Source organism: Lepus europaeus, chromosome X (assembly GCF_033115175.1).
Source record: "Lepus europaeus isolate LE1 chromosome X, mLepTim1.pri, whole genome shotgun sequence".
Taxonomy (NCBI): domain Eukaryota; kingdom Metazoa; phylum Chordata; class Mammalia; order Lagomorpha; family Leporidae; genus Lepus; species Lepus europaeus.
The window spans coordinates 61,394,645-61,407,721 of NC_084850.1; the positions used below are offsets into that span (position 1 = coordinate 61,394,645).

The window sequence follows — 13,077 nt, forward strand, 5'->3', positions numbered from 1 at the left end:
GGCCCTGTGCTATGTTTATATAATCTTTAATTTTAAAGAATTTCTTTGGCATATTTGAGTACCCTCTGAGTTCTATGCTGTTATCTGTAAAACATCTGTCCCCCTCCCCAGAGACTTTTCTGCAATGAAGATCCCAATAGTTGCTTTTGGGATTTCTACAAATCTTGATTCAGGATTAGAGACATAATTGTTATTTTGGGAGAATCACTGGAAAAATGGCTCAGTAGATCTTGTGTAAATCCATGTGACTACCTCCCGGGATCGCGTCTGGAGAGTGCCCAGTGCTCTGCCAGCTTCGGAAGCGGGAGGGAGAGCAAGGCGGCGGAGCACCCATTCCATTCCCAGCTTGCTCGGTAGCTGGTGACTGGAAGACCCTCTGCTACAGGGCCCTGGGCCCAGCGGGAGAGCCCGCCCGCGGAGGTCTGAGCTAACTGCTGCTTCCTGCAGGCACCATGGCCGCCCTCAGACCCCTGGTGAAGCCTAAGATCGTCAAAAAGAGGACCAAGAAGTTCATCCGCCACCAGTCGGACCGCTATGTCAAGATTAAGCGTAACTGGCGGAAACCCAGAGGTATTGACAACAGGGTGCGGAGAAGATTCAAGGGCCAGATCTTGATGCCCAACATTGGCTACGGGAGCAACAAGAAGACCAAGCACATGCTGCCCAGCGGCTTCCAGAAGTTCCTGGTCCACAACGTCAAGGAGCTGGAGGTGCTGCTGATGTGCAACAAATCCTACTGTGCAGAGATTGCTCACAACGTCTCCTCCAAGAACCGCAAAGCCATTGTGGAGCGAGCGGCCCAACTGGCCATCAGGGTCACCAACCCCAACGCCAGGCTGCGCAGTGAAGAAAATGAGTAGGCGGCTCAGGTGCGCATTTTATTTGTGTTTAAATAAAACCTTGAAAACCGCAAAAAAAAAAAAATCCATGTGACCGTTGCCTTATTATTTTGAACACATTTTTTTTATTTATTTTTTATTTTTGACAGGCAGAGTGGACAGTGAGAGAGAGACAGAGAGAAAGGTCTTCCTTTTTGCCGTTGGTTCATCCTCCAGTGGCCGCCGCGGTAGGCGCGCTGCAACCAGCGCACTGCACTGATCCGATGGCAGGAGCCAGGTACTTCTCCTGGTCTCCCATGGGGTGCAGGGCCCAAGGACTTGGGCCATCCTCCACTGCACTCCCTGGCCACAGCAGAGAGCTGGCCTGGAAGAGGAGCAACTGGGACAGGATCGGTGCCCTGACCGGGACTAGAACCCGGTGTTCCGGTGCCGCAAGGTGGAGGATTAGCCTGTTAAGCCACGGCGCCGGCCTATTTTGAACACATTTTGTATCAGCTGTTGATTTAGTTCTTGGTAGGTACCTTCCTCAGTTCCAGAAAACATGAAGAGACTAATTATATTTGAGCTACACAGTGAGCAGTTAATCAAATCTACAAATAAGTATGCAATTTTGATTATGACCCAAACAGCTATAATCTCAAAGGCAATAGAAAGAAGGTAGGGAAGACACTGGAAACACAGGGCATTACTGCCCTAAGAAAGCAAAAGTATTTTTCATGCACTTAAGAGTTTCTTTGGTAAACCATGCCTGTCCTTCTGTGAGCACCTGCCATATGGCTGGAGAGTGTCACTCAGCAGATAGATTTCCTTCTAAGCCCACTATACTCTTTTTTTTCTAGAGGCCTGAGAACAGCCCAGCCCCTCCCCTACCCCGAAACTTGCTGTTCTCTCTTACCTCTAAGAACTTAGTATTTGGGGTTCAGTTAGGTCTCTAGGGTGACCCTGGATTTTGCCTCCAGTGCCTATAAAAAGAGCCCATTGTAGTTATGATTATGGACTGAATATCAACTCATCATCATCAGAAGTGCAACCATCCAGGAAGAGAGAGCTTCACCATTGTATTTTAGTTCTGGGCCAGGCACTATTGAATGAGGCACTCAGGCTCAAGGATGGCTGCAGTGTTCTGAGAGGTCTTTGTGATGATCATGACTCTCAGTGATCCGTCTGCCTGGAGCTTAGCAGCACAGTATTTGGATCTGTGGCTGCGGCGGCCATTGGAGGGTGAACCAACGGCAAAGGAAGACCTTTCTCTCTGTCTCTCTCTCTCACTGTCCACTCTGCCTGTCAAAAAAAAAAAAAAGGTTTTATCAATGTTATCAGGCCAGGTAACCCATTTAGTGCTAAGGAGAGGGGATTCTCCTGGGGAGCTTTCCTTGGGGGGAAGGCTGAGACCACCTGTAAAGTTATCAGGGTCTGGGCAGGACTTTGTTGTAGAAAATCCTGGGCTGCTTCCAAGGTGAGCTTCTGCAGATTTGTTTTCCTTTGGTTTTCATGCTTTGTTTTCCTTAGGCCCCTCTCATACACAGGGGCTAATTTCTAACTTCCTACCTAACAATATCACCTCCTCCCCCTTTGTAGGGTGCTTTGATGGTCTTTTAGACTTGAAACAATGTCACTCAGCCACATTTGCCCACATCCAACTTGCCTTCTGTTTTGACTCAAGCATTTCACCGTCCCCTGCTTTGACTTACTAAAGTATTTGTGCGTGTGGGCACACTTTATCTTCCCTTGTCTTAGCTTGCTGTCTCCACAATTCCTGCCACCTGTGTAGTTTCCAGGCACTTAAAAGATGTGTACCAGCTGACTGGGACAACTTGACAAGAAGGGAATGTCAGCTTCTAACGTGAGCTTCATGGCTGAGCGCCATTAGCTGTGCTAGGCATATGTGGGAGAGGAGGAAAGAGCAGGGGGAAGGGCAAAGCTTAAAGATAAGTCAGGGAAGGGAGTGTTAGGGTGAGCCTGGAGTAGAAGAGCTGGGGATGGCCCTGCACCCGCATGGGAGACCAGGAGAAGCACCTGGCTCCTGGCTTCGGATCAGTGCGATGAGCCGGCCGCAGCGGCCATTGGAGGGTGAACCAATGGCAAAAAGGAAGACCTTTCTCTCTGTCTCTCTCTCTCACTATCCACTCTGCTTGCCAAAAAAAAAAAAAGAAGAAGAAGAAGAAGAAGAAGAAGAGCTGGGGACGGAAGACCTGGGAAGGAATGAGAGTGATGGAAATGAATATAATTCAAGGCCAGAGGGCGGAGTCCTGAAGAGAGGACCCCTCTTCCTGTGCTCTGATTGACACCATCCTGCCTAGGGACCTCGCCCCAGATTCCCCTCAATTTAGCAAGAAGTTAAGAGTATGGGGAGTTGCCAAGGTCTCCAAAGCAGTTCCTTGGAGTGAGTACAATATATTTGATACAGATTGCCCCCACTTTCCACATGCGGACAAGTGAGGTGCTGGCCCTCTCTCTGCCCTGGCAGTCTGCCCAGCTGCAGGTGAGCAGGGCAGGACAGTGTGCTTTCTGCCTCCCAGGGTTATGCAGGATCACTCACCTGCCATTAGTGAAGATGGTTGTCCTCAGAAGGGACTCTCAGGGCCCAGTAGAGTTCATCTGTGCACAGGCTACAGCGCTCCCGAGTGAACACAGGTGCATCTCCGAACCGCACACACTAGCGTGCTGCCTTCCCCTGGCATCATCCAGGCCAGCAGCAGGGAGGAGGCCTGTGGCTCCTGCTGCAAGAGGCACATGGCAGGGGTGCAGAGTGGGGGGCTTGGGCTTGGGGCTCCCCAACCAACTATATCTGTTTCCTTCCTGAGGAAGGAGGGGCTGGGGAAGGATGGGGCCTCTAGCTGTTGCATCCGGCCCACCCACTCCTCTGGTCTCTGCCCTCCATCTTGGGTGTCTATGGCACTTCACATTTACCTGCACTAGCATCCAAGGAGGGTGGCATTTGGAAGAACCTGTCCTCTGAGTTCAAAAGGCCTCTCAGTTTGGAGAGCCCTGGAGGCCAGAATTTATCTACATCTTGGCTGGGGGTAAAGTTTAAACTCTGGCTTCAAAGAAGGAGCCTTTCTAATCTGCTGGGAAATCTCTCCTGGCTTCTCCATGAAAGCATTTTGCCTGCAAGGAGTTTCTCATTGCTTGCATGCATGTCTCTCTTTTCCGGGCAATTAAGAATCCCACCTCCCACACCAGGTCCTCACCGAGTGCCTCTCATCACGGCCCCAGGGCTTCCTAGGAGCGATCTTGCTGCACTTGCCCATCAAAGCTTGACAACAAAGGGAAGCGGAGACCTGTCCCTGTAGAATGCTGTGGAACTTGTGCTCCGACAATGACAGTAACCCCGCAAATCCTCTTCCTGGCTGAGATGCTGGACATGACCCTAATCAGTGAAAGCTCAGGACTCACCTGGCCCTGGGAAATTTTTTCTCCCAGCTTCAGGAAAGTGGCAGGCCCTTTCTGGGTTCCTGTGCTTTTTGCTTCTGTCTGTTGTGGTTAGTCTCTTGCTCTCCATGATTGAGATAACTGATGTTTTTTGAGCAGTACGCCTGTCCTTACAGTATGCCTGTCCTTTTTCTGGGTGCTCTCTATGAATAGCCTTATTTTAGCTTCTCATCAGCCTTATGAAGTGACTGTGAAGATCCCCCCTCGTATACATGAGACTCAGAGAGGTGAAACATCCTAACTAAAGCCACACTGCCAGCTTGTGGCAGAACTGGGATGGGGGGGTGGTGTCAGCGTTGTGGCATACTTAAGCTGCAGCCTGTGATGCTGGCATCCCATATCAGAGTACCAGTTTGAGTTCTGGCTGCTTGGGAAAGCAGCGGAGGATGGCCAAAGTACTTGGGCCCCTGCCACCCCTGTGGGAGATCCACATGGAGTGCCTAGCTCCTAGCTCCTGGCTTCAACCTGGCCCAGCCCTGGTTGTTGTGGGCATGCGGGGAATGAATCAGTGGATAGATCTCTCTCTCTCTCATTCTGCCTTTCAAATAAATAAGTCTCTAAGAAACATAAAAATAAATAAAAGAACTGGGGTGGGAATTCCTTCTGTGTTTAGAGTCCATGATCTTCCTATTCAGCCACATTGCCTCCCACCCTCTCCATCCCCACCCCTATTTGCCTACCTCACAGCTCCATCTCAGCTGCAGGATCTCTGTGCATGGCATCTCAAGTATGTGACATCTTCCAGGCAAGGAGCTCAGCGTTGCTCCTGGATGAAGAGGACACTTAGCAGAGTACCCTCCTTCCTTTGTGGGGATTGAGATCAGCACTCATCACTGTGAGCAGCTGTCTTTTGATTAAACTTGTTTCTAACTAACATGGGAAGAAGCCTCTCCAAAGTCAGAACAATAACGACAACAAAAAAAGCTGGGGGAGATGAACCTGTCCTGGGAATGAAATGCATTATTATCTGCTTGCCTGTGAAGTTATTATTTGCTTGGGTTCCTGCTTGTTAGTTCCAAGCGATGATCTTAACACTTGCTAGACAGCACACAGCTCAGTATGTGTGCAAAAGAAACATTATGGATGAATATGTGCCCATGTACAATAGTGTATCAATTCCTGTAGCCACCATGTTGACATTAGGATATGCGATGAAATGTATGCATGTAACCATATAAGGGAGACAAAGAAGCTAAAGCCATACATATGGAAATACCCCTCTGTTCAGGGCTCAGGCTTTTGTATAAAAATCCAACTGGGCCTTTTGCTGACAATAATAATAATAATAATAATAATAATAAAACACTGCTTCTTGGCCTTGGTGTCTCATCTCTGTCACGAATCCTACTACATGGCTACTCCATGGTTAAGGAATTCCCATGAAACTTGGGAATTTTATGGACTAATAAAATAAAGCTGGGTCTCAACATAGGGTCATTAACTTTTCATTTTACCAGTTAAGACCATTTAAAAGAACATTTATAAAATCAATCTTTTTTTAAAAAAAGAGCACCATTTATAATAACAGTGCTATTAATAATAGTACTAGGGGGAGCTGGCATTGCAATGCCGTGACGTCTAACAGCCCTGGCTCTGAGTTTTGGGCAGATTACTGAGCACTGCCTGCACTTGAGTTTGTTCAAGTGTTGTATGAAAACACTAATGTTTCCCTCCTGGGCTATTGTAGCCTGTGGATGACTGAACATGTACGAAGCACAGTGACTGGCACATGCAAAGGGGCTCCGTAGGTACCAGCTGGGGAACTGGGCACAGTTGTTCCTCCGGGCACAGCCCTGCATGCTCATCTCCTGCTGGGCAGAAGCTAGGTATGGCTACACACAGACTGCTCCTGGTATTGAGGTCAAACAGTTGCTGTGACTGCCCCCCCACCGTGGGCTTTGCTTCTCATTGGTTGTGACTGCCCCCCCCCCCCCCCCCCGCCATGGGCTTTGCTTCTCATTGGTTGAAACTGGTGTTGCCCTGGCAGCACTTGTAAACATTCCAACAGAAAATCCTGGGCAAAGCTGTTGAGAGGCTCCTGCTGAGGCTTCCCAGATACTGCTTCAAAAAGGACCTGCTCGCCCAGATATCAGGGTATCAGGTATCAGGGGTTGTTAGGGGGTGGGGGAGTTCACAAAAAGGACCTGCAGTGGTTCTCCCTGTTATCACCCACATTCTAACCTTGACCATGTCCCCATCTCTTACCATCCATTCTGCCACCTGGCTTCTTATTAGGAAGGGAAGAGAAGAAAAAGAACCAAGAGAGGCCAGATGGAGGGAGGCTTCAGAATGATGTGTGAGGATAAAAACTGAGCTTCATCCTGGGCGCTGCTCCTCACCTCCCCTCTCTTGGTGGGGTAAAGGGCTCCCCAGGGAAGGTCTTAAGGAGTTCTTCCATACATAAAGCCCCCACTTCATTTGCCTGCTGTTAGAGGCCGCAGACTTGGATTCTAGTCAATGCATCAATAGATAGTTTGCTAAAAGCCAGGTCACTGAGTGACCAGGTCACCAAATGGGCAGTTCTCTGAAGGATGAAGTTGCTGTATGGGTAACTTAGAAGTCCTATTTAATTGACCAACTGAAAAAAGAACTTTTGGGTGGTTGTTTTTAACTACGGAGTTTACAGGAAATTGCTTTGGCTAAATTGGCGTGGCCCAAGGGCTAAGGAAAGTCCTTTAGTGTTAAAGGCATTCAGGCCGCACCCTCCCCAACCCTTTGGCCTCTTCCTGCTTTGGAATGGTCAGCCAGGAAAGACTCCCTTTCCTGCTGCACACAGATGATTCTGTCTGCCTCTTGGCTGTAGAAACAGGGAACTTAAAATGCTAGCATCAAGGCCTAAATGAACCCAGTGAATATTATCGCAGGAATGTTCAGATAATGGCCATGGGGACAAGATTGCCTGCTGCAGTATCCACAAGCCCCTGGGACCCGAGAAAGGAAACAAAGGGTTGCCATTCATGAAAGAGGCTCACAGACAGAATGGACACATTTCGGACTCCACATGTAGACGTGAAAACATTCACTGCCCTTTCTGAATCTTGGAGGGAGAAGAGCAGCATGATCAAGAGTGTGGGCTGTGGTATCTAATATATAGGACACAAAAAAGTAATGTATTTGAGTGAAATTAGCATCTTTTTTGGTAAAAATTTATTCATTTACTGAAAGAGTTACAGAGAGAGAGAGAGAGAGAGAGAGAGAGAGAGAGAGAGAGAGGGAGAGCTTCCATCAGCTGGTTCATTCCCCAAATGACCTCAACGACCAGGGCTAGGACAAGCCAAAACCAGGAGCCAGGAGCTTCATCTGGATCTCCCAAGTGGGTGCAGGGGCCCAAGCGCTTGGGCCATCTTCCGCAGCTTTCCCAGGCACATGAGCAGGGAGCTGGATTGGAAGTGGAGCAGCAGGGACATGAACCGGTGTTCCTATGGGTCCTGAAATTGACATCTTGAGATTTTTTTTTAACAGATAGAGAATTAGACAGTGAGAGAGAGAGACAAAGAGAAAGGTCTTCCTTCCCTTGGTTCACCCCCTAAATGGCCGCTACGGCTGGAGCTGCGCTGATCCAAAGCCAGGAGCCAGGTGCTTCCTCCTGGTCTCCCATGCAGGTGCAGGAGATTTTTTTTAAAGATTTATTTTATTATTTGAAAGACAGAGTTACAGAGAGAGGTAGAGACAGAAAGAGAGAGAAAGTGAGAGAGAGGGAGAGAGAGAGGTCTCCCATCCGCCGGTTCACTCCCCAAATGACCACAACAGCGAGAGCTGAGCTGAGCTGATCTGAAGCCAGGAGCCAGGAGCTTCTTCAGGTCTCCCACGTGGGTGCAGGGGCCCAAGGACTAGGGCCATCCGCAGTGCTTTCCCAGGCCATAGCAGAGAGCTGGACGGGAAGTGGAGCAGCCTGGACTCAAAACGGCGCCCATGTGGGATGCCGGCACTGCAAGCAGGGGCTTTAACCTGCTATGCCACAGCGCCAGCCCCCAGACATCTTGAGATATGATTATTGTTTATAGCTTTTGTCTATACGCCTGTGGAACAGTGGTCTTTCTACTCTCTACTTGTTGAATTCTGTATTTAGTGGAGGAATAAGCCTATGACTACAAAGTACATTTAAAGTATGTTATTGGAAAAATCAAAAGGGGCCTGCACTGCGGCGTAGCAGGCAAAGCCTCAGTCTGCAGTGCTGGCATCCCATGTGAGTGCTGGTTCATGTCCCAGCTGCTCCTCTTCCAATCCAGCCCTCTGGTATGGCCTGGGAAAGCAGTGGAAGATGGACCAAGTGCTTGGGCCCTTGTACCCACGTGGGAGAGCTAGAAGAAGCTCCTGTGGTCATCTGGAGGAGTAAACTAGTGGATGGAAGACCTCTTTCTCTCTCTGCCTCTGCCTCTCTGTAACTCTGCCTTTCAAATAAATCAACAAACATTTAAGATAATAAATAAATAAAATCATTTAAAATTATTTTAAAAAGAGGGGGTGGTGCTATGGCGTAGTGGGTTAAAGACCCGGCCTACAGCACTGGCATCCCATTTGGGAACTGGTTCGAGTCCCGGCTGCTCCATTTCCAATTCAGCTCTCTGCTATTGCCTGGGAAAGCACTGCGGATGGCCCTAGTCCTTGGACCCCTGCACCCACGTGGGAGACCTGGAAGAAGCTCCTGGCTCCTGGCTTCAGATGGGCACAGCTCTGGCCATTGTGGTCATTTGGGGAGTGAACCGGTGGATGGGAGACCTCTCGCTCTCACTTTCTCTCTCTCTTTCTGTCTCTACATCTCTCTGTAACTCTTTCAAATAAATAAATCTTTTAAAAAAAGGAATGGAGGAGGAGGGAGGGTGGTTGGGAATTATTATCCTGGGCTTAAAATTATGCATATAAAATCTGTTCTGTTTATATAAAAAAAGAAAAGAGAGTATGGGCTTTTGGGGCTGGCATACACAGCGCAGAGAGTTATGCTGCAACCTGGCACACCAGGCATCCCATGTCAGAGCACTGACTCAAGTCCTGGCTGCTTGGGCCCCTGCCTGGGCTCCTGGCTTCAGCCTGGCCTATCCCTGATTGTTGTGGACATTTGGGGAATGAACCAGTGGGTGGAAGATCTCTCTGTCACTGTGCCTTTCAAATAAAAATAAATAAATCTTTAAAAAAGAGCATGGGCTATGGAGTCAGATAGTCTAGGTGTGTAGGCTGGTCTCCTCATTTTCATATAGTAACAAGTGTCCTTCTGTTTATGACTCAGGGTACTTGTTGGTATACTAAATTTAGGATACTTGGAGGAGAGGGAATATTTACAATGATGTGGCCAGAGTGCAAGGAAACAAAGGAAAGTGTAGCTCACTGGAGCTAGTAACGGTGGGGCCTAAAGGACTGAGGGGGAAAGAATGGTTATTCTCACCACGCTGAGTTGAGTGAGAGCTTCGAGACAATCTGAGGCCTCCTCCATGCAGCCAGCCACAGGCAACCCTGTAGGAGACCACCACAGGGGTGGGGTGGGCGGAGGGGAGTAGGGGCATATACTTCAGCCTTACTCTCCTCCCTTCAGCTTCATCTCCTTATTTTGTGGAATCTCCTAGAAGTCAGTGAGCACCAGACAGCCCATTCACATGGTCCAGTCAGGTCAGTTTTCCAGGGCTGCTAGCAGGAGAAGATGGGGAGAGTGGATCTAGAAGGACAGATGAAAGGTACCCAGTGCACGATCTCATAGAGTTGTGGTAAGAGTTAAATGAAACGTGGCACATTAAACACCCTCCAATTGGGAGCTGTTATTTGTAGAGAAATAAATAGCTCCCTTTGGAGAGATAAGCAAGGATTGCCTGCAAGGAATGTAAGGCTGTGCTAGAAGTCAGTGATTTCTCCCTAGTGAAGAGACTTGTGCAGAAGCATGAAAAGAAAGAGAATCGAAGATCCAAGGGAAAAGACTTCAAAAAGATGGAAAATGTGAAAAAACTCCTAGCTCTGTGATAGAATCAAGTTCACAGACCTGATAGCTCTGATTTTTAAAATGATTATTTATTTATTTATTTATTTATTTATTTATTTGAAAGGCAGAGAGAGAGAGAGAGAGATCTTCCATCCACTGGCTCACTCCCCAAATAGCTGCAACAGCCAGGGCTGGACTAGGCCAAAGCCAGGAGCCAGTAACTCCATCTGGGCCTCTCATGTGGGTGGCAGGGATCCAAGTACTTGGATCATTATCTGCTGCCTTCCCAAGTGCATTAGCGGGAAGCTGGATCAGAAGTAGAATAGCTGGGACCTGAACTGGTGCTCCAATATGGGATGCAGGTGTTGCAAGAAGTCACTTAATGTACTGTACCACAATGCTAACTCCTAGTTTTCATTCTCAGTAAATGTTACTAAAGACATCTGAAATATTTTAGATATCATTTATGATAGCAATCTTACTAGAAAAAGAGCAAATATTTTCTTAATGTGATAAATCTCAAACCACACTTAATGGTGTACCACCAGATTGCATACCTGCTAAAATCAGACACAAAACAAGGATGTATGAATGTATGTCAGAAAAAGAGAGGGTAGGGGCCAGCATTGTGGCACCGCAGGTTAAACAGCTGCCTGTGGCACTGGCACAGAGAGAGAGAGAGAGAGAGGTCTTCCATCTGCTAGTTTACTCCTCAAATGGCCTTCAATGACCAGGGATGGCCTAGGCTGAAGCCAAGAGCCAGGAGCTTCCTCCAGGTCTCCTACATGTGTGGCAGGGGCCCAAGCACTTGAGCCATCCTCTGCTGCTTTCCCAGCCATATTAGCAGAGGGCTAGAATGGAAGTGGAGTAGCTGGGACATGAATTAGTGCCCATGTGAGATGCCAGTGTCACAGGTGGCAGCTTAACCTGCTGTGCCACTAATGCCAGCCCCAATAAAATAAATCTAAAAGAATTTCCAAAAAAGAAAAGAAAAAGAGAGGACAAAAATGATAGTTTCTTGGATATATATATATTTGTATACCTGGAAAAGACAAGAGAAAAAAACTAAGAAATCACCTCTTTCCTGCTGTATTGCCTCTAGCAGAGAACTGGAATGGAAGTAGAGTAGCTGGGATACTAACCAGTGCCCATATGGGATGCCAGTGTCATAGGCGGTGGCTTTACCAGCTATGCCATGATGCTGGCCCAATTCAGCATTTTTTTTTTGACAGGCAGAGTGGATAGTGAGAGAGACAGAGAGAAAGGTCTTCCTTTTTGCCGTTGGTTCACCCTCCAATGGCCGCTGCAGCCGGCGCATCGTGCTGATCCGAAGCCAGGAGCCAGGTGCTTCTCCCGGTCTCCCATGCGGGTGCAGGGCCCAAGGACTTGGGCCATCCTCCACTGCCTTCCTGGGCCATAGCAGGGAGCTGGCCTGGAAGAGGGGCAACTGGGATAGAATCCGGCGCCCCAATTCAGCATTTTTTAAAAGATTTATTTATTTATTTGAAAGGCAGAGTTACAGAAGAGATGCAGAGGCAGGAAGAGAGGGAGAGAGAAAGAGAGAGAGAGAGAGAGAGAGAGTGTTTGCCATCTGCTGGTTCACTCCCCAATTGGCCGCAACAGCCAGAGCTGCACTGATCTGAAGCTAGGAGCCACGAGCTTCTTCCAGGTCTCCCACGCGGGTGCAGGGGCCCAAGGACTTAGGCCATCTTCCAGTGATTTCCCAGGCCATAGCAGAGAGCTGGATCAGAAGTGGAGCAGCCAGGACTCGAACCAGTGCCCATATGGGATGCTAGCACTGCAGGCGGCAGCTTCACCCGCTACGCCACAGCCCCCCCAACCCCAATTCACTATCTTTTATGAGCCATACAACTGGGGCTGGTGCTGTGGTGTTGTAGTTTTTAAGTCTCCACCTGCAGTGCAGACATCCCATATGGGAGCTGGTTCAAGTCTCAGCTGTTCCACTTCTGATCCAGCTCCCTGCTAATTTTGCCAGGGAAGGCAGCAAAAGATGGCCCAAGTGCTTGGGTCCCTGCACCCAAGTGGGAGACCCGGAAGAAGCTCCTGGCTCCTGGTTTTGGCCTGGCCCAGCCTGGCTGTTGTGGCCATTTGGAGAGTGAACCAGTGGATGGAAGATCTCGCTTTTTCTCTCTCTGTTTGTCTCCTTTGCTCTCTAGATATGTCTTTCAAATAAATAAATAAATCTTAAAAAAAAAAAACCAGGGCCAGCATTGTGTTGTAATAGGCCATCTGCCTCCACCTACGGCACTGGCATTCCATATGGGATTTGTGTCCCAGCTGCTCCACTTCTAATTCAGCTCCCTGCTAATGGCCTGGGAAAGCTGTAGATGGCCCAAGTGCTTGGGCCCCTGCATCTGTGTTGGAGACCCGGAGGAAGCTCCTGGCTTCAGATTGGCCCAGCTCTGGTTGTTGTGGTCATTTGGGGAGTGAACCAGTGGATGGAAGACGTTTCTCTCTTTCTTTCCCTCTCTGTAACTCTACCTCTCAAATAAATAAATATTTTTGAAAAGAGCCACCCAACCTTAGTTTCTTAGGGACTTGGGTTCCATTAAAGACTCAATTAGGGGGCCGGCGCTGTGGCACAGTGGGTTAACACCCTGGCCTGAAGCGCCGGCATCCCATATGGGCGTTGGTTTGAGACCTGGCTGCTTCACTTCTGATCCAGCTCTCTGCTATGGCCTGAGAAAGCAGTAGAAGATGGCCTAAGCCCTTTGGCCCCTGCACCGGCATGGGAGACCTGGAAGATGCTCCTGACTGCTGGCTTCGTATTGGTGCAGCTCCAGCCGTTGTGGCCAATTGGGGAGTGAAGCATCCGATGGAAGACTCTCTCTCTCTCTCTCTTCCTCTCTCTCTCTCTCTCTCTCTCTCTCTGTCTCTCCT

At 48.8% G+C, this 13,077-nt stretch overlaps 1 protein-coding gene and 1 non-coding gene across 2 annotated transcripts; both read left to right on the forward strand.

Annotated features, from left to right (window-relative positions):
• Positions 1–249: 249 nt before the first annotated feature.
• LOC133753905 (small nucleolar RNA SNORA7) lies at positions 250–387 on the forward strand. Its single transcript, XR_009865138.1, has one exon. It is a non-coding gene; the product is annotated as a small nucleolar RNA SNORA7 (small nucleolar RNA).
• A 29-nt stretch (positions 388–416) lies between these two features.
• Positions 417–913, forward strand: LOC133753142 (large ribosomal subunit protein eL32-like). The gene has a single exon (XM_062183548.1). It carries the CDS (start codon positions 453–455, stop codon positions 858–860), a length of 408 nt encoding a protein of 135 aa, XP_062039532.1. The 5' UTR covers positions 417–452; the 3' UTR covers positions 861–913.
• The last annotated feature ends 12,164 nt before the right edge of the window (positions 914–13,077 follow it).

Excerpts from the sequence above, each read along its gene's own strand:
- LOC133753142 (XM_062183548.1), top strand. The coding sequence starts at position 453 with ATGGCCGCCCTCAGACCCCTGGTGAAGCCTAAGATCGTCAAAAAGAGG.